The sequence below is a fragment of the Rhinichthys klamathensis genome, unplaced genomic scaffold (assembly GCF_029890125.1).
Source record: "Rhinichthys klamathensis goyatoka isolate OS25496 unplaced genomic scaffold, OSU_Roscu_1.1 h1tg000064l_1, whole genome shotgun sequence".
NCBI classification, from domain to species: domain Eukaryota; kingdom Metazoa; phylum Chordata; class Actinopteri; order Cypriniformes; family Leuciscidae; genus Rhinichthys; species Rhinichthys klamathensis.
Window position 1 is genome coordinate 2,976,303 of NW_026606607.1, and position 21,424 is coordinate 2,997,726.

At 38.9% G+C, this 21,424-nt stretch overlaps 1 protein-coding gene across 2 annotated transcripts; it reads right to left on the reverse strand.

Moving 5' to 3' along the window:
• Positions 1–62: 62 nt before the first annotated feature.
• mastl (microtubule associated serine/threonine kinase-like) lies at positions 63–17,893 on the reverse strand. Of its 2 annotated transcripts, XM_056249904.1 has the most exons (13): positions 17,272–17,893; positions 16,511–16,648; positions 16,188–16,327; positions 16,020–16,108; positions 15,805–15,911; positions 14,841–15,000; positions 14,567–14,730; positions 11,843–12,964; positions 11,590–11,731; positions 11,154–11,174; positions 8,072–8,185; positions 7,783–7,884; positions 63–780 (listed from the first exon to the last, which is right to left on the reverse strand). In XM_056249904.1, the coding sequence occupies exons 1-13, from the start codon at positions 17,425–17,427 to the stop codon at positions 623–625; spliced, it is 2,613 nt and encodes an 870-aa protein (XP_056105879.1). In that variant the 5' UTR covers positions 17,428–17,893; the 3' UTR covers positions 63–622. The 2 variants fall into 2 exon arrangements, with proteins under 2 accessions (XP_056105879.1, XP_056105880.1); XM_056249905.1 differs by lacking the exon at positions 11,154–11,174.
• Between the last annotated feature and the right edge of the window lie 3,531 nt (positions 17,894–21,424).

A 21,424-nucleotide genomic window follows, 5' to 3' on the forward strand; every position in this document is an offset into this window, starting at 1 on the left:
TCTATCTGACAAACAGCACAGGCTTTAGGTTTCAAGTGAAAATCAGAAATAACGCTCATCTATTAATACAACAGTTGTATTTTATTTAATCATCTTAAAAATAGGAAAGTGACAAGTTATAATCCTCAAACATTTTAAGGTGTTGTGTATATTAAACAATTACAAATGAATAAAACTGATGTTTTTGAAGCAGCAACCATGTTCAAAATCATACTTGCTATAGACTAGTTAAAACATTTAGCATGTTAAAATTACAATCAGACAAGTAGTTTTCAAGAAAACGAGTTAAAAACAGCAGTCTTCCATCTAAATGTGCACTAATCAGACAGTAAATAGTACTGTTGCAATATATATTACTTTTTTCCCCCAAAAAAAGATAACTGAAGATTTTACACCACAAGCTTTGCAGCATTTATGTGTTCACTGCATTTCAGAACGCTTTCCAACATTAAATCATTCTGTAGAACATAAAAACATCTGACATGAATAACAGACAAACTGAGAAGGACAAACAAGAGCACTGTGGGATCTGTATTCATTAGAGCTTCAACAACACAGCTGTACCTGAACATACTGCGTGAGCCCATTGCGCTACAGAGTGTGTTTGTGTGTGTGTGTGTGCTTACAGACTGAAGCCCGATACAGTGAGATGTTGGGCTGTGTTTCTCGCCTCGAAGTACGAGGTGTCCGTCTCATCATCGGGCTGAGGGATGAAGGGCATACTCTTATGATGAAGGTTTTCCCAGTCCACACCCTCAAAGAACGCATGATACTTCAGTTCTACAGAAAGACACAACATACATGAAAACATGCCAATGTTGAGCTTAAGGCAGTTTTAAGAATTTGTCATTAACAATTCTTGTTAGTAAGATTAACAAGTTTTAGATGCTAGTTCAAAACAATAAAAAAAAAAAGAAATTTTGGCAACAGTTCTTCTAACCCTAATTGATGGAGTGTGTAGCTTTTCATTTCTTAAACCACCATGTAGGAAAACACATCGTGGCCAAATTCCAGGATGACAATGTCAAGATTCAGGCTCAAATTGTGAAAAAATTGTTGGGAGGAGCATGAAGAATAATTTTCACACATGAATTGGCACCTCTGACTCCAGACCTTAAAGTCATGAAAGTCTTTGGGATGTGCTGGAGGAGACTTTACAGAGTTCTGGGGCCTCATTTATAAAACTGTGCGTAGAATCCTTACTAAAAGTGTACGTGCGCCCGAAAGCCAAAAATGTCGTACGCAAAAAATATTCAGACTTATAAAACTGTGCGTACACCAGAACCTGCGCAAAATTCACTTTATAAACCCCAGTCAGCGGAAGATTGTGCGCACATGCGTCTCCACCCCTAAATAACCATATATGGAGATTATAACGCCTAGTTTTACTATGCATATCCTCATCTGCATATCATTTGCATATGATTATTCATCCACATGATAACATGTTTAACGGTAGAAGACATTAGGAAAATATGAAATACGGATGTGCCGTCACATTACAATAATAAAAATCATTTAGCAGCCCATCCTTCCCTTGTTTTTTAAATAAATAAAATAAAATAGTGCAAAATGCATTTCAGAGAACGTTTTTCTCAATCTTTTCCACTGGCCAAATAATATTTTAATTGATTTATATTTTTAATGGAAACAGATAGACCTTGTTGTGCATTATTTGCACGAAAACATTTTCTCAGACAATCTGCTATCATGATAAGCAATTATCTATGTAGTTAACACATTAAAACACAGGCAGCATGCAAGAGGAAAAGTGTTCAAAAGCATTACATCCACAACAAATATTTATTGAATATAAAAATGTTGTAACTTCTCAGTAATTATTTCATGTAGCCTAGTTTAAGTGTTTAACACCATGAGAATGGCATATTTAATCTAATTGTTTATCAGAAGTAAAACATAGTTTAAATCATTCATTTATTTATTGAAACTGAAATTGTGAACATGCACTGTATTTATGATGGACTCATAATGAAGATTTACAGTTTTACTTCATCTGCGTCAGTTTCACTAAACGGCCCAACGCACTCGCTGGCGCGGATATTTAAGAAGGGGTGGATATTTGCTTCAAGTGATAGGTTTGGTGAGTGAAATTATATTTGTATTATCTTTCTGTATATGTATAATTTTCTTTAGATTTTCTGTCTAAAAGTGACCAAAAAGACATTTAACTCGAGCTAACCATTGGTGTCGCCAAACTGCTCCATCTCCAAAACGTTCGTACGCATGGGTCAGAGTTTGCATGCAGGTTAGCTATTCCATTCATTACAAAAAAATAGTATTTGCACCTGGTTAAGAATGCTGATAATGATAATATAGGTTGATGCAATTTGATTTATTGGGTGATGTAATAGGATAATTTAGAAGTTTTTCATTTTATATAGTTATTGCTATTTGGGCCAGTTGGTGTCGCCAAAACACATACTCTTCTAAAAGAGTGTGTACGCACGGTCAAGAGCATCCTTACGGTGCACACTTTACGCCAAGTTTATTTTTTATAAATCCCGTTATGTGCGTGGAAAAATGCGTACGCATATTACCAATACAAGATCTTGAGCAACAATTGAAAAAACTTTTCATGGAAATAAATGCAATGTTATTTCCATCAAGAGGTGTGTTAATTTTTGGTCAAGATCTTTTCACACCCATAGACATCAATCGCTTCACTGAATACTTGTCGGCTAAGAAAAAAAAGAAAAAATCCACATTTAAATATCACAACATCGATGTTCATCAAAAAATAACGTGCATAATACACAGTAGTATTTACAGGAAGCAAAGGGTCCAGATAGTGCAGGCATTACCTGGAAAACCCACACTTCCAGATGTTTTGAGTATGTTATTGCTTTCCGAGAAGGAGAAAATGGCGGCCTGAGCGGCTTCAACATGTCAGAGATGATAACATTTATAATACATAACGCACATGAGTATAAATGTATTCTTTACTCGCTGAAACTGGATCGGAATGATCAGCGAACTGAGTGAAATACTTCACACTGCCTGCTAAAGAGAATAAACACCAATCCAATTGAAAAACTTCAGTGGTTAGTAGGGGTGACCCCGAATAGTCGAAGATTCGATGCTTCGATAGGAGGAGCCTGATTCGACTACCAATCTCACGGTCGAATCTTCGCCGATGTGTTATTAAACGAGGATTATGTCATTTTGGCTATATGAGTGTGCTCAATGTCTGATTTCACATAGAACTACAGGTTTTCTGTCAATACGTTAATATACAGCCTATTATGATAATGCTGTCAATAAAAATGTGCAAAGAAAGAAGCTTTTAATAAATATTTTTTAACGTGCGTGCAGCGTGAATGAATCCAAACACCCCGTGACAGATTTAAGTTTCACTTTCGATCCGTGACCGACAGAGGAGCGTCTTGTCGGCAGGGATTTAAATCTTTAAAAATGTCTGGGATAAGAAAATCTAAAGATGCACACCATCAGAAAGGATATTCTCCAAGGCTGGATTTAGCATCAGGAAAACCATGATCGCACTTCTGCTGGCCAACGTTAACAGGTTGGTTTTCCTCGGGACGTTCTAAAACGCTTAAAAGCTTTTAAAACGCTTAAATGGCACTTTTACGTACTTAATGTATGTACACAGTAGGCTACACACCTTAAGAAACCATTCCATGTGCAGATAAGCAGATGAACCCAGAATATGAACGCAACGCGTTTCTCAGATAGAAAGTCACGTAAAGCTTTTTCTTTAACGGTTTTCTATGGGAGGAAAATGCTTAACGTAGCCTATAATAAAACGCGTTGCGTTCATATTCTGGGCTCATCTGCTTTTCTGTAGGCTATATATGCTTTATAAATAAGGTGTGTACAGAATTTGATCTTTTAATATAACAGTTTTAGGACATTAAGCCGTTAAGCGTTTTTCACGTTAAGCGTTTTAGAATGTATTTTATCCGCGCACACAATTTGAAAAGACTCAAACGGACACAGGCCGAGTGAAAGACTGGATTTTGTTTTTTCGATCAGGTATGGGTACAAGTGATTTCAAAACATTTCAGCCGGTTCTAATTTGATTTTTGGATACTGTGAACATGTTTAGCTAAAAAGACTGCCGCTCCAGTTTAGGGCTGTCAACGAATATTCTAAATTCGAATATATATTCGAATAGTTTTAAAAAACAGAAATTCGAAGGTGAAAATTAATATTCGAATCATGTGGAAAAACACGCCCGCGGTAGCAGAGGCGCGGCTGTCTGCTTTGCGAGTGGCAAAATTCTGAAGCTTAAAATGTAAAAGGCATTTTCCAGCTGCACAGACAGATAGCACAGTGAGTGTCTGGCTCACTCATTGGCTGTGCTGCGTCAACTGCACATCCAATGGCACGGGCGCCTCCAACGTGTGCGCCAATGAGCTAGCATTACATCAGACACGTCAGAGCCCGCCAATGGGGGCGTGGCCAGACGCCCTCGAAATAGCCATAGTAGCAGGCTAGCAGCAGTGTACCACAGCACAGCTCGCTCGGAATCACCGAATGAAGCCTGCTATATTTAGGACATGAGTCGCGACCTTAAAGGTTCTCTAAGCGATCCTGGGTTACGTCACTTCTTGTTGACGTTCGAACTATTGTCAAACAAAACGGAGGCTAGCTAGACCCTCCCTCCTCCTCATCCGCACACTAACCCCCCAAACCCCGCCCCCAAACCCTTCTTGTCGGTCATTGGCTGGAACAGTTTGTTATGTTTTGTGGAGCGGGTCGCCGCAGTTTGCTTTTGTTGCTGTTTGTGAAGCCTGGGTTGTCTACAGAGATCGCGTTTCTTTACAGTGTGTTCAGGGGACAGGCAGCCAGCGGTTAGTGAGGAGATGTTTGCTGTATGTGACAAAAAATGTTTTGGCCTAAAAAACGCGTGACATCGCTTAGAGCACCTTTAAATTGCTTGTACAAAACTCTTGATCAGCACTCAACATTTGTTTATTGTTGTTCATTTAAACCGTTATGCGCAGAGAGCGTGAGGGCGAGAGAGAGAGAGAGAGAGAGAGAGCCTGCGAGTGCGAGCGAGAGTAAGGTCTGCGGTCTTGGCCATTAGTTGATTTACTTGGTTTTGTGTAAGTTAATACGTTGTCAAATATGTTTAAACAAAAAAAAAAAAAAAACTACCTATACAAGTAGTTGTGTCTCTTTGTATTAATTTGTCCTGTTATTAACGTAATGCGCGTCATTGACAAAATGCGCAACCAGATATTCGAATAGTTCGAATATATGGGGTTTTTTAGAGGGAATATTCGAACGTCATTTTTGAGCAATTTTGACAGCCCTACTCCAGTTTAGCGTTTATTGTTGTTTCTGCAGTTAAAAAGACAAAGTTGACAATCCTGGCCATACTTTCGTTATTTTAATAATGTCTTTATTTTTATTTTATTAATTGATCACTCAGGGTGATCTAATTTAACTATTTGTGACTTGTGTTTTGAATATTTGTTCCCCTGCACTTTAGGCATTTGCACACATTTGTTCTGCTTCTTGTGACTTGATTCTGGCTCATTTCGTTTTGTATTTTTATTTATTATAAATGTATATTGTGTTCTTAATTGTTGATTATTTTTCAGTGCATCGATGTTGCGCTGTAGGCCTACTTAGAGCATGCTCATACAGGCACAGGGCTCCAGACTAACTTTTTGCCTTGGTTGCACTGGTGCGCCTAACTTATTTATTTAGGTGCACCAGCACAAAATTTAGGTGCACTAAAATTTTTCCTCGTCTCGCGTCACCAATTTCAAGGTCACCTTTTTATCACGCTCCATATACATTCATATATATTATGTAAATGCTTTTAAACAAGAATAATAATAAAAAAAAAAAAATTTGAAGCACAATTATACTGTATATAAAAATATAAATCTTTTAAAAAAATAAAACATTTAAAGTGCTGTTTTTACATTGTTCAAGTTAGGGCAGGGTATTGACACAAATTTCACAATTCGATTCAATATTGATTATTTTGGATATCAGGTACAATACATGGCAAATTTTCTCAAGGAAAACAAATCTCTTAACTAATGCTGTAAACTGGGAGTCAGTTGTAGCCCACTATGCTTTATTAGCCTACTATAATATTGAAGGTACCTGATTTGTACACAAACACTTAAATTACACTTTTATTTATTTTTATAATAAAAGTTATATGAAATATAAACATTTAAATGGTGGCTGCATAAAAACTTGCCAGATTTTTTCAAACAACATGCATTAAATATTGAAAAACATTTAAAAAAAATTATAATGAATATGCAATATGGTGCATATATTTGGCAAAATGCTCCTCCCTAGAGTTAATTTTTCTAGCTAGCTAACGAGTTTATGGTCACTGGATATGTTTTTTTTCTGAGGTAAATGTGACGTTACATTACATTGTTTACAAGCGTTTTACTGACGTCTTTCCACGGTTGAAACACTGATTGAGCGATTCCATGTGAAAGATACGGATTTCGATAAGTTGTACCCTTTCTTTTAGCACACTTTCAGATGCTCGTTCATGTTTATTTGGCGCTGTAACTGGTATTATTAAGGCGCAAGAGAAGATCATGTGCGCTCCGCTGCTGCTGCTTCTCTTGAGCTGAGCTGAGCCAGAGCGATCTCACGCCACAGCGTCAACAACACACTATTTATGTTTTTGAATTTCATAAGAAAATGGACCTAATTTGAAATCTGAGACTTTGTTTCATATCAATAGTAACAAAGCACAAAGATTATTGCGATTTATTGGATGGGATGCGCGCTACAATGTTCCATTCATTCATCAACTGAAAACAGCATAGCCCAACGGTTCGTAAAAATGAGAATCGATTAAAATCGAGAAATCAATATTTTTCACCTAGCCCTAGTTCAAGTAGCATACATTTTTAAAAGTTTCTTCGTCGTCTGTTTTCTTGCGTTTATTTAGCTGATGCTACTGATTCTCTGGTGCTCAGGTGACAGGTCGCAATTTATTTCAATCACACAGAACGGAGCATTTTAGTCCTACAGGAATATCTGAACCACAGCCAATCAGAGGCAAAGACCCGCCCAATCTCTATCTCTGATTGGTTTAGACCACGATATGATCCAACCTTGCGTGCAAGGAGAACACCAAAATGGTCGCACTCTAGAGCCCTGAGGCAATTCAGCCGATTTAATTTGATTTGCATGTGAAATGCAAATCCTATCTGCAGTGTGGCCTTTCTGCAGTTATTTATGTTATTTCTTAGTTTTATTGATCCAAAATGTTTTTATACATTTTCTTCTATATCTTTATCTTTAATATCTTTAAAATGTTAAAGCCCCGCCCCCTCCCCAACACCACACACATGATTCGACTATTAGTCGACTATAGGCAGGACTTGACGAATCTGATTCGACTATGAAATTCCTTAGTCGGGGACACCCCTAAAGTTTAGTGGATAAAGCGGACATGAGGCCATTGACAGGTGATATAATAAGAGATGTTACACTGGATAAATTTGCTAATTTCACTGGATTTAAACATTATTGGAAACATTTGGGATAATATAAGTACACAAGTGAACAAAATATATAACACTGTGCTAGTGATTTTCAGATATTTTAATGCACAAATCTTACATGTTGTGCCTTTGTGCTCAAAGTCCCTCCCTGTAGTCGTCCAATTTGACTTATGCTGATGTAATATATAATAAACTTGACAGGTGATTTTTATAAAATGGTGATTTCTTTTATTATAAAAGTTTGAATACTATCTTCTCAGTTGTTAAAAATATTAATTTGATATATAATATGATTCACCTTTAAAGCCAGCTCGCTTGTTTGCATCCATGGTGAGAAGAATCTCAATGGCACTTCTTGAATTCTGGGTTAACTCCTCGTCTCCATCTGGCCACGGTATATCTGAACACATCATTAGATGAAGAACATGAAGATCAGAAACAGTCAACACAACTTTCTTTTAATGGTGCTGAGGAAAAAAAAACAGAAGATCCATTTGTTGGATCCAGGAGTACATAACTTTAAGTTGTTGTTTTTTTTTAAACTCTTTTCATCACCTTTTGCATGTATTTATCATTGACACTCTTACCTCTGTTGAGAATGTTCTGGAACACCAGCTGTGGAGTCTCATCGTTGAAGGGCGGGACTCCTGTGAGAAACTCGAACAGACAGACACCTAACGCCCACCAATCCACCATGAAATCTGTTGGAGAACAAAAACCCACTTAGGTACACTGTTTTATTAGTGCAAACATGCAACATGGCTCAAAATGTGTTAGAAATGTGACCAGACCACTATTATAAAGAGGTGACAGCAGTGGGCTTAAGTTGATTTTTTGTGGGGGGGGAAGGGAAAGCAGAACACAAAACCAGCTTGACATGAACTCAAAAATCAAGATAGCTAATATTACATTACAAAACTGAATAAAAAAAAAATCAGTCAAAAAATATATACCTTCAACATTGATAAACTTAAAAGGTGAAGTTTCTGTGCCAGTAGCAGCACGGAATAGAATTGTGAAAATAACTATTTTAAGAAAACAACTGCCCAGGATGAGCTGAGTGGTTGCCAGAGTGTTGCTATGCAGTTGCTAGGGTGTTCTGGGTGGTCAAAAAAGGCCGAATCAAAAGTGTCCACCACCTCAAGTCTGTAGATTTGACTGGGTCCCTTCTTCAATGCAAGTCTAAAGTTTTTTTTCACCTGTTTTATTGTGAAAACGGTCTGTTTGTTTAGAAAAGTAATGGAGAAATAGTACGAGTAAATAGTAAGAGTTCGGTAGGTGGTGTTAGCTTTTGATGCGACTGACCAGAGTTTGACGCGTTTGCACTTACGGTACAAAGAAAATACTTTTTGTTGCCATTTAGACTTATGCAAATAGCCACTGTCTGTTTTTAATGGCTATGCGACAAACGGTGCAGGACTAATTGAATGCCACAGTTTGTTCAAATTGATAAACCTAAATTATGCATGAGATTTAACGAAGCATATTTGCACTTTTTAAAAGCATACCTCATTTAATAGTATTCACAAACACAGGAGGTCCACATGCTAAAAAAAAAAAGTTTCATCTTTGTCCAATTGCTGAGCCATTTCTCGAAATTTGCGGTACGCATTGTATGCATACCCTCGCATACATGCAAAAACTAAAGTATACTTTGGGTTTAAAAAGTAAACATCAGTTTTTATGTATACACTAGGGTATTCGTACAGTGTGCAACCTAGGGCTTTGTGATTTCATATTCGGAATAATCCAAATCGGTTAAGCACGATTTCCATGTTAATTGGGATTTAATCGTTTAGCCCTAGCACAACCAATTTTGTCATCACCATTGTACACAAGTCGGCAGATTTTTTCTAATTGTTCATACTCTGTAGACTCAGCTTGCTCATGCACTCATAATTGTTAATCAAAATAACTTTTCCTCCTTCTTGAGCGACATCTCAGCTCTTCTCTGATGACATGAGAGATCACAGCAATAGCTAAACAAACCATTCAACGATCCAATCAATTCCCAATTCACAAAAACGAGTCCTGCCTTGCATTTTGTGCTCGCGCCCAAAGTGTGCGCACATAAAGCCGCCTCTCAGTACTAAATGGAGTTCTTTTTCGCTGCTTATTGCGCTTAAAAGTTCAAATACACACAAAATAATGTCAGTTGACATAGTCAGTTGTTTTAAGTGAAGGCTCGTACACACCGGGACGAATATCGGCGCGCGTTATTCGTCAGCGTTTTTCAACGCGTTTTTTGTGTTCACACCCAATCGATTTTCGCTGACGTTGAGCCGAGTGGACATGCCAATTCATTCCCTGACATTAGATGGCGCTTAATGTAAAACAGAAATAGTCCTATTTTGTAGTCGCTGTCACGTTTGTCATAGTTCTTTATGTTCCGACACCAACGAGACCAGCAGCTCTACATTCATCTTGCCTTGCATCTTCCTCGTCTTATTTCTTCCCGGCAGTGTAGACCATAGATATCCATAATAAAGGCCATTGGCCAGCAGCGCGGACGAGACATCTAGCCTTTATTATGTATATCTATGGTGTGTAGACGATACTTGGCGCATCTTCTTCGCCGTTACGTTTGTGTGCTCGGCAAGACCGTTTTGTGTTTGAGCGCCCCCAAGTTGTGTTTTACTGTAACTTCAGAAGCTCCAGACACGTGAGCAAAAGCGCCAATCTCATTGGTCGGATAGTTTTTGACGCGGCGCGTCAAACCAAAAAAACAAACCCGAGGCGTATTTAAAAAAATGACGCTTTTACACGTGGCGTTTTTCGCGTCGGTGTGCACACTCACATAGGCGCCCTTTGTTAAGTCACGAGGCGTTAAACATCGGCGAATAACGCGCGCGAAATTCGTCCCGGTGTAAACAGGCCTTCAATGTAAACAGTTGAGAAAGAAAAATCATGTGTAACAGTATAATGGATCCGTGCGTCAGGTCTTAAAGTGCCAGCAGTCTATACCTGATGCCAAATTATGAGATAGTATAAAAAAAAAAACAATATGGTAGTTGTGGCCAGTGAAAATGCTGAGTGGCTAGTAACTCTGGAAAACCACTTGCCACAGTAGCTGATGAGCAAAAAGTTAATGTCAAGCCCTGGTCATAAAATCTGGAGACGCTGCAGACTCTGGACAGAGATGAAAAACTCTAAATGAGCAAGTGTTGAGCACCGTTGAAAGGCTATCGCTTGGCTGTTCGCATACGACAATTTGTTGCACCAAAACATTTCCAAACCATCCCAAAGACTTCCATTGGTCAGCTATACAGGCCGTCCTGCCCCAAACTCGCACCCTCGTTTGAGACGCAAGTTGACATGGTCCGCTCGAACAGTGCAATGTTTCGAAAGCAAAGTTAAGCCACAAATTACTTTTACTTGACTGTACAACAAACTGGAATGCCAGAAAAAATGTTAACATCAAAATGGCTTTTTTAGTATAATGCCCCAGAATTCCCAAGCACTGTCATAACATCCCAACAGAGTTGAGACATCCAGCATTACTGAAGCATTAAGGGTTGATAAATCAGGAGCCACCAATCACAAAAGCTGCGACCCATGATGGAATTAGTCAGCCATGTCCTTATCTAATGCGGGAAGGGTAAGCTGCCCACACATGCACCAACATCTCCATGGCTTAGACTCTCAACAAATACTTTTTAGCATACTTACCATAACGTACAGACCCTGAAACTAAAACATAACATATGTTAAAGAAGCAAAGTAAAAGATTCATTCCCACTTTATATGTATTGTGTAACAAAAATGAATTGTACAATTGTAATGTTGCATTGCAGAGCCCTTATGCTGCTATTGAGGTGGGATACGGGAAAGGTTAGGGACATGTTTGGCGATATTGTTAGGTTTAAGGTTGGGTGATTTTTTTTTTTATATATAACTACATGTACAGAGTAAGTGCACTGTATCCAATGCTTAATTTAAAGACATATGCATTGCACATTTTTGTATTATATGAGCTGTTGGACACCCTGCTCTCAGCCATTGCAAAAATCCATAATGGTAGACAATTACCATTAACAACTAATATTTGAGCCACATATCATCACAAGATAAACATATTTTACATACTAATCACTCAAACTCTTACCATGAGGTTTGCCTAATAAAAGTTCTGGTGCCAAGTAGTCAGGAGTTCCCAAAATAGGAGCCCCTTCCACACGTTCTGGACCTCTACGGACACTTTTTGGTGTTCTGTAGGGAGTTTGAGACACAATCATCTGCTGTGGAGTCTAGAAAAGAAAAAGAAAATATGACCATTTCATTTTTAAATATTTGATTGCAACTCAAATCCTTTTCCTCAGTCTTGTTTGAGTTCCAAAAATCTCCAAAAGGCTCCTCACCTGGTAAAGTGAGCTGCTCAGACTGGGCCTTTTCTTCTGAACGGGAGTCACTGCAGACTGGGCATTGTGGAAGGAGGTTGACGCAGACATCTCCATGGCATCCAAAGAGGCTAGGCTGAGATGTGATGTACAAGAGCGGTTTATGGAGCTGCAGTAGCTCCTGAACGCAACCACGTTCTTGGGTTTGAGGAAGCCAGGTGATTTGATCATACTGTCAGATAGCCTATGAGGATGATCAAGAAGAGAACCCTCGGATTCAGCCCTATGTTGCTTTGAGCTGCTATGCTTTGGAGGAGCTATTGTGGGCCGAGCTGCCGGTGTGACTACGGAAATCTCGCTTTCATCCAGCTCCTCGAAAGAGAACGACAAAGCCTCATGTTTGAAGTCTGTCGATTTTTGTGGCGTGTTAGCAACCAGTGACATCTCATGGGCCGAGCCATCCAAGTCTAAACTAAGGCTTCTTTTGATACTTCGGGCATCGCCAGGTGAGGTTGGGGAGCTCAAGTTGGTCTCTGCTTTAAGCAAAGCCATCCCCTCGCCTTGATCTTCGAGATCAGAGAATAGATTTTTGGCCACAGCTACGGGACTAGATTGCTTTGGGCCCATTCTCGCACTGTACTGTTGACTTATCGGTGCAGTTTTAACATCATCTAGCCCCACAATTGAGAAAATTTCCGTCAAGCCTGTGTTGGCCGTTGAGTTGCCCTCAGGAATATGGAAGGACCTTTTGTACACGGCATTGTTTTTCTTGCAGGGGATCTCAGCCTGCTCTGGGCTCTTCTCTACTTCTTCAAACGCTCTCTTTACTGAGACTGTGGGCTCTATTGGCGGCTCTGGCTTCATAAAACTGTTCCCAAATGACTGATGGGGAACAGCCTTACTCAGTGGTGTGGCACTGTGCTTGGTTGCACTGAACTGGAGCCTTTTTGCAGAAATATCTGGTTTAATATTTCTGCTATTGTCCAGTTGGTTATTGAGCGGAGTCAAAACATTGCTGTGATCCTGAGCTCGTGCTGGAAACATGTTCCTCCTCTCCACAGGCGTCAAGGACATGTTTTTTGACATTCTATTGACCCTTTCTCTTCCGTTTCCCTGAGGAAGGTTCTCGCCATCTAGTAAATTCTAGAATTGCAAGACATTGTCAGGTTGATTTTTTTTATTATCATATACACTACTGTTTAAAAGTTTAGGGTCAGTGTGTTTTTAAAAAAGAAATTAATACTTTTATTTAACAAGGAAACAACAACCTGATCAAAAGTGACAGTGAAGACATTTATAATTTTACTTTCAAATAATGCTGTTATTTTGAACTTTCTTTTCTATAGAGAATCCTGAAAAATTTGTATCGTGGTTTTCAATTTCAACATTGATAATAATAACAAATGTGTTGTGAGGACTAAATTAGCATATTAGAATGATTTCTGAAGGATCATGCGACAGTGAAAAAGTCAGCTTTGCTATCAACAGGGATTAATTATACTTTAAAATATTTTCAAAAAGTACTGTTATTTTCAATTATTCAATATTAATATCTCGGTTACAATTTATCCTACAGTACGTGTACTTACCCAAGAAATGTGATGTGTGTGATATCATATATAATATAAAATATAATAAAATACATAAAATAATTAGAATATTGTATTTGAAAAAATACTGTTATTTTTGTACTTTGTGATAATACAATAATTTAAGGATTTATTTTACATATGCACAATATATTGGTACCGTACTGTTATTAGTTTGATTCAATATTTAATTGTGCTGCATATTTACTCTATTTTTTAATACTTTGATAACATTTTGCATAAAATGCTTATTTGAAGTTAAAGGGATAGTTCACTTTGAAATTAATTTTTGATATGTTTTAGCTTACCTCAAGGGCATCCAAGATGTAGGTGTCTTTGTTTCCGCAGTAGTTTCAATTTTGATATTTTTAGGTCAAACCGTTCTTGTCTGTCAGTCATATAATGCAGGTCTATGGTCACCACCTCAAAGAGCATGCACAGAGAAGTCCATATTAAACATGATTTAATGACTCGTAAATGTAAGTACACATTGATGGCCTAAGACACGAAACGAGCGGTTTGTGTGAGAAAACGAACAGTATTTATATAGTTTTTACCTCTTGTAAACACAGCCACGTCCAAGTGATCTGAGGGCGCCGGCGCTTCGGTCTGTGCGTTGCAAGAGGTAAAAACGATCTAAATACTGTTTATTTTCTCACACAAACCGCTCGTTTCGTGTCTTAGGCCATCAATGTATACTTACATTTACGAGTCATTAAATCATGTTTAATTTGGACTTCTCTGTGCATGCTCTTTGAGGTGGTGACCATAGACCTGCATTATATGACTGACAGACAAGAACGGTTTGACCTAAAAATATCAAAATTGAAACTACTGCGGAAACAAAGACACCTACATCTTGGATGCCCTTGAGGTAAGCTAAAACATATCAAAAATTAATTTCAAAGTGAACTATCCCTTTAATATCCAAAAACACTTATTTCATAACACTTAAATTTAATGTTCAGCTAATCTTAAAATGAATATCCATTTTTCATACAGTTTATTATAATCTTGTGAAACCTAAATTCACTTGTTGCTTTTTAAATGACTGATTATAGTGTTTACTTTGTTACTTCTTATCTTATGCAGACAATATAGTATTGATCAATGTGCTATGAACCAAAAGCCCTTCAACAGTAATGCTGAAACAAACCTGCTCATCTTCCCACATTGGGCTGACACAGTCTTCAGAATCAGTAGTGGATGGTAACTGGCACGAGTGGGTGCTTCCAACACTCTCGAATCTCTTCCTGGATTTCATCAGCCTTGGTGTCAAACTCCGAGCCAGCAGGCCAGGACTGAACACACTGTTGGATCCTAGAGAATAGCTCATGTTAGGCTTTTCATTGTTCATTCACAGCAAAAACAAATGACATTCTCAATAACACTGATGACACACTCCGGATGAACATTATTCTGACACGTACCTAAAGCTTGATTTGTGCCTACTGGGTATTTCAGGTACTCTGTCCGTCTCTTCAGCAGAGGAGAACACAGAGAAGTATTCCTCTGCTTGAGTTTCCCACAGGACTTGGGACTGCCAAACACTGTGCTGCTGTGACGCTTGCTCTCTGTCACCGGGGTATTCTGCATTTCAAATCAAAAATATAATGTATTATACAAGCTGTTTCAAACAAGTAGATATATATATATATATAACATGGCTCATAAATAAGAATGATTGATGGCCCGGGCCAGATAACGGATCGTCACTTTATCTATAAGGCTAGTACAGTGTCGTCACTGTCATCTGGTTTATGCTTTTTTATATCTTGCAAAGATATTTTGTGTTGTAAACTTGCTGTGATAGTTGAGTAATAGAAGATCATAGAGATTTACTTTCAAAGGGCTGCACGTTCTTTATATTCAGTCTGCACTACTTTATGTAACATACACATGCAGATGGCTGTTGCATCTCACTGCTATTTTCAATATCTTGTGGTGTGAACTGTGAACGTTGTATTAAGACAGCGTGAAGTTTTAAAAAAATGTACCAAGACCCCACAGTTCTGTTGCACTTCGTCAAGCCGTTTTTAAACAAGCACACGTTCCATATGAATAGCACGCCTCAACGGGGTCCGGTGAACCCTAATCGTACACTTCCTTCAAACCAACTAGTTCAGACAATTCAACCACTAACTGATTTTAAAATGATTTACAGCACCATTTAAAGTTTGGGGTTGGTTTGATTTTTGCTTTTGAAAGAAGTCTCTTATGCTCACTAAGGCTGTATTTATTTGATCAACAGTACATAAAAAAAAAATAAAAAAAAATCTGGATTTACTAGGTGGAAAGGCTATTAACATGAATAACAGAACTGTGAGGGGAAAAAAACACCTTATTGTTGAGCCATATAAAATACAAATTATATGAATCTGAAAATCTACTCACGAGACCAAGAGAGCTTATCAGTGAAAGAACTTGACCAGGTGTTCTGAAATAATCTTTTTTAGGTTTCACTAAAGAAGGTGTGTTTAAAATGTCCATCAGGTTTAGTTCTGGATAGAGGGAAAGGAAAAAGTTGTTAATATCACAATAAAGACCAAGTATTTTAGCATTTTGGTTGTTTAAATAAATACATAATAATAAAAATAAAAAAACCTTACCCCTGTCAAGTTTAACCTTGGAGAGGCCAAAGTCTGTGAGCTTAATGTGACCCTCATTCGAGATGAGCATGTTGTCGGGTTTTAAGTCCCTGTATCAAATGACAAAAAAAGTCAGTTAGTTTGACAAACAAAAGACGAAATGACTCAATTCCTCAGTTTCAGAAATACCTGTGAATAATGCGGTGTCTGTGAAGGTAATCGAGAGCGATCGAGACCTCAGAGATGTATTTCAGAGACATGTCCTCATCAAAGTACCCATAAATATGAAGAAGTGATTTCACATCTCCTCCAATCAGATACTCCATCACCTATGAAAGTATCAAACATACTTGAACCAGTTAAAATTTCACATTAATGTAGAAATAAATGCTGAGGTGAAATTAATAAATACATTTTTGACATTATTTTTTATTTCAACTCAACATTTTCTACTTCAGTTCTTTTTTAATGTAACCTGTACAGGTTTTCATGAGATTCACCCTTATACGTACCAGATATACTTTAGTTGAGGTTTGAAGCGAGTAAAACAGGTGCACAATGAAAGGACTTTTACTGAGAGCCAGAGCATCTCTCTCAGCTTTCATCTGATCAGTCATGTTCTTGTCCACCATGTCTGCTTTCTTCACCACCTGCCAAACAAAAGCAGCATTTTGTTAATCAATGCTAACAATTTCAAAATGGTGAAAACAAATTTTAAAAAAGTTAACTTATAATAGATATCACCAATTTCCCCAGTTGATTGATTACATAAATAATAGCAAATATTGATGGCATCGAGTTAAAGATCAATATAAAGATCTTTTTTATTTTTAAATATTGCAGTATTTCTTAGAAAAGATTTAAACGTGCACTTTAAGCAATGTGCCCTTATGATCTTTAATCAAAATACCTCCCCCCCTCTTGCAGGAACTCTTGGTTAAATAGCGAGTGTGAAAACTTCATCTTTAACGAATTGAACACCACTCGAACCCAAGCTTTTACCTCGTACCTGATCCCATTTTCCCTTCAGACATACAAGGAAATCACTTTAAAACTAAAATCCACCTTTTCTCCTTCCTTCGCGTTTCTTGAAACAGGTCTTCGACATTGTTAGCTCAGAAATTCTGCGCATTATTAATAAATGTTTCGCGACCATCATTTTTTCATTTTGATAAATAAATACCTACTTAATCGAATATAATAAAATGCTCATAATAATTATGAATTGTATTCTATCTTATATAGAATAAGAAATGATTAAATAGCTGTATACCTTGATTGCATAGAGTTTGGAGTTAATTGTCTTTCTGGCCAGGTAAACTTTCCCAAAGGCTCCTCGACTGATGGGTTTGACCAGCACGAAGTCCTCGATGGAGGGAGCTTTCACTGCGCTGCTTGAGCCTTCAGATGAAGATCCATGAGCCTCCATCTCTGCCGTCGCTTCAAATATCAATTTTAATCCAACTAACTTAACGTTAGACCACTTGTCTTGCAGGCAGATGCCTCATTCACATGAGACGAATAAAAACAATTTTATGGTGATTACTGTGTTGAAAATCAAACACATATCACCACAAAAGCTTTAAAACGCTGGCAACATGCATTCGAACTGTAATAGTTTGAATAAGGCAGTCCTGCGTTCAATCCACCGCATCCATTCTCACTGTTGACAAGCGCGACGAGTTTGTTTTGAAATTTGAAATGTGCGACATAAATTTGGGTCCTAAAACGCGGTTGTTTAGCCGCCCAAAAGTGTTTAAAAAATAAAAAGTCAACTGGAAAAAAAAGATTGTTTATGTTTATTCACGATTGTATAAGAGCTGATATTTATTGTATAAATGTGATACTAATTTTAATCTTACACAAGTAAATTACGGTTACATTTCTGGAAAACGAGTCAGGCAAAGCTTTTGGCTACTTTGCGGGTCTTTAACGGGGCAGAAGAACGCAAGAGCAGACGCCCTCTGCTGGCCAGAACAGAACACACAGTACTGACCGAATAAAACCAAAAAATGATTGTTGGAGGCGTATACAAAAATATAATCTTTTAAATTCCACATATTTTGGAATTGGCCAACAAATGTCATAAACTGAAGCACAAACGACAAACAATTCTTCATGCAATAATCAAACACTGATTGGTCCATCTTCAAAGGCGCTGAGAAAAGTAACAGGTTCCACGTATCTGTTCTGTTGCAGCAGCGTTTAATAATTTACCAGAACAATGACGCTGACAGACTTTAATTTATAACTTATAAGCTGGTTATTATATCTAATTGGGTCTTTTTAAAATCTTATATGTGGCTTTTAGCAAATATTGACACTGACAGACTTTTAAAAAAAACTTATGAGCTGGTTATCTTTATGCATATTCGTAGTCTCATTAGTCTTTTTTCACAGAAACACAAAATGACCTATAGTCTCAAGCACCGCAGCACATAGGCCTACTGATCCTCAACTGTAAATGAAAAAAAAAAAATGCATTTTCATAACCTACACCTCCGGTGGGCAATTTTATTTTTTAATCAGCGCTGATTTTCATAGGCGTTTCATGATACATCTAAAGTCCGTTTTTCAATCAATAGCCTTCATAATAGCGGAAATAATAGTTTAAAAAATCTGAAAGAAGCAGTTTTTTTTTTGGACAAGATGTTTCGCTCCTCTGTCTGCGCTTCAGAGAGCATCTCAGCATCTCCTCCCTACAGGAGCTTTTTTGTGAATAGTCTGTATCAGAAATGTGCTTTTGTTGTAATATCTGTTGACTAAATATGGCTGAGTGGTCTGTTATGCCGCAGCTTCACTTGCTTCCTTTTATGCACCTCTGCAAATGCTAAAAATATTATAAATAATAAACAGCTCAAGTTTTTGTATGAACAATTCTGAATTGAAGTGCGTAGTCCCTCTTTGTGTCACAGACACTCAGTCTTAGTTTCATTATCATGGAATTTTAGTTTGTTTTCACTAGTTTTCTGTCTTCCTTTGTTCAGTTCCCGCCACTTATCAGTTCTCATGGTGATTCATTTAATCATCACCAGTGTTTGTCATTATTTCCCTCATTTGCTTTGTATTTAAGTTGCAGTCTTTTCAGTGTTCGTTTGTCTGGTCACGTCAATGTATAGCGGTTGTGTTTGTTTGCCTGCCTCGTTTTGGAAAACCTTCTGTGTGGAATAATAAAGCCTTTTGACCCTGATCTTCATCATGTTTCCTGCAACAGTGTGTGACAGATGACCAGACCCTCAAAATGAGAAGAAAACTGGATATAGTATCCATTAATGTTGCCCCGACGAGGGGCAATTTACTGCTGGAAGGAGTGACAGTGTTTGTGTTCCAGAGTGGCAGAGACCTGGAGTGTTACGTGGAGGAGTTCCTCAACATCTGCCATCAGACCACCTGCGACGACGTCTGTCTGATGGAGGGTATTAAGTGTGGCTTGGACGAAGATCTCCGCTTCGTCATGCCCCGTCTCGCCTCTGCAGCCACACCTTACAGATGTCGCGCAACCAGACCCAGAGCACAGTGCACCAACACCCCTTACCACGGAGATGTCAACACCAGAACCCCCACTGACCGGGAACTTTCACCGCCGCAAGCAAGGAGCCTGTGACGACAGCGCCCACTAACGCCCCGGAGCCGAAGCCCCAATGTGAGTCTGACTAGGGGTGTGAGCCGTCAATTCCCAGAGGGAATTTTGGTGGAGATTGATACTGGGGAGGACTGGCTAATAGACTGGGACACTGTAATACCACCCTGAACTATGTGCACTTTCTTCATCATCGCTGGTTTTAAAGGGGAACTTGGAAACTCTAGTCATTTCTTCGCTGATTTTCACTTTTGTTGTCGCATGTTTTCTCATCGAGCTCCCCTTACAGCTGTCCGGCGTATATTTTCACATCACTGTCATAAAAAAACTCACTTGCGGCACCTTCTTCCCGCTTTCTACCGCTGCTCATGTGCATTTGTTATTATCGGAGCCAGCCAACTTTATCGTGTGGAGCTGTGTCTGACTTGTCGTGTGGAGTGGGTAATACATCATACACAGTATCGTAGAATTATGTCGAATTTCCATAAAGTAGTTCGTGTTTCTCGCTCGTTCTCGGTTCTCACGAGACTTTTATTTCCAAATTACCGGGACGTTAGTCCTCGTTGCAAGATTGGTTTTCCGCCTGGGGACGCTGGGGGGAGCGGGGAAAGTCACCATTCTCTCCAGAACAGGTTATTTAACCATTCAAATGATTTCTAAACGGTTTTATTAAGTTGAAATAGTTGCCAAGTGCCCCTTTAACCAGCACAGAGAGGGAATTCTCGGCCTACATGAACTGTGATCTGTTATTAGTGGTCCCGCCCAACCCTCCTCTCCCACATCCACTATTTAACACTGCCAGCCCCCTTCTGAGAAGGCTCATTCCCAGCACTCAGGCTTCTCAGATGCAACACTGAAGACCACAAAGCAGTGGAGGCAGAATATGACGCAGGGAGCACCCTTCTCTTCCAGGTCCACACAGAGAGCACCTGTGCTCACCTCATCCAGAAACTAAGGCTTCTCTCATGATGCAACACTTAAGATTACGTAGCAGCGGAGAAAGCGGAGACAGAAAAAGCCACAGGGAGCACCTGTGGCAGCTGGGTCTGAGAAAACTGAGTGGGGGAGAACTGAAGACCACGAAGCAGTGGAGGCAGCAGACACCGAAAGCACCTGTGCCTGACGGGTCCACACAGGGAGAATGTATGCTTGTCCGGTCCCAGCAGAACTCTCACAGTTTAAAAAAAAAGAGGACCTCACCTCATCCCTGGTCTTCAGTGATGCAGAGAAAGCTCAGCACTCAAGTTACTCCGATGCAACAATGGCCATGGACCAGAGGAGAAAGAGGAGGCAGAAAAAGCCACAGATAGCATCTGTGCCTGCTGCGTCCCCAAAGGAAGTACCTGTCCCCATAGGGTCCCAACAAAGAGGAAAACTCAGGATCCCTGAACATTTGACTAAACATCTGATAAAGGCATCTTCTGAAACACCCATTCCCATCCAGTCTCTACAGAGGGCACCAGTGGCGGCCTCAAAGGTGCTCACATGCTCCTCACATGGAGTACCCATGCAGGACAAGATCACTATAGGCCAAAACCAAGGGTAGGGACACACCAAACCGACGCCAAAGAACTAGTGCTGATGAAAGCCGACGGTGTTGATTTATAGATATCTATATTCGTCGTTCAAAAAGGGAAACCGACGCTGCGGGCTGCAGATACACAAACCGTAAACAAAGCACCACGCTCTTGCAGTTTTGAATATCAATCCTGCTGATCACTTTCTTTATTCCACTCCGGTCCTGTTAGGCCTTTTCAAATATTCGCCCAGGAACACTCAGGTAAGATGACAAAATTAGAACAGCCTTCTTTCTGTACAGTTTTGACTTCTTTGCTCGCTGTTTTGC

Coding starts and splice junctions, on each gene's coding strand:
- mastl (XM_056249904.1), bottom strand. CDS start 17,427: ATGGAGGCTCATGGATCTTCATCTGAAGGCTCAAGCAGCGCAGTGAAA. Junction 11,175..11,589: donor TTTATTAGGCAAACCTCATG/GTAAGAGTTTGA, acceptor GTTATGTTTTAG/TTTCAGGGTCTGTACGTTAT. Junction 781..7,782: donor CAAGCGAGCTGGCTTTAAAG/GTGAATCATATT, acceptor GTCTTTCTGTAG/AACTGAAGTATCATGCGTTC.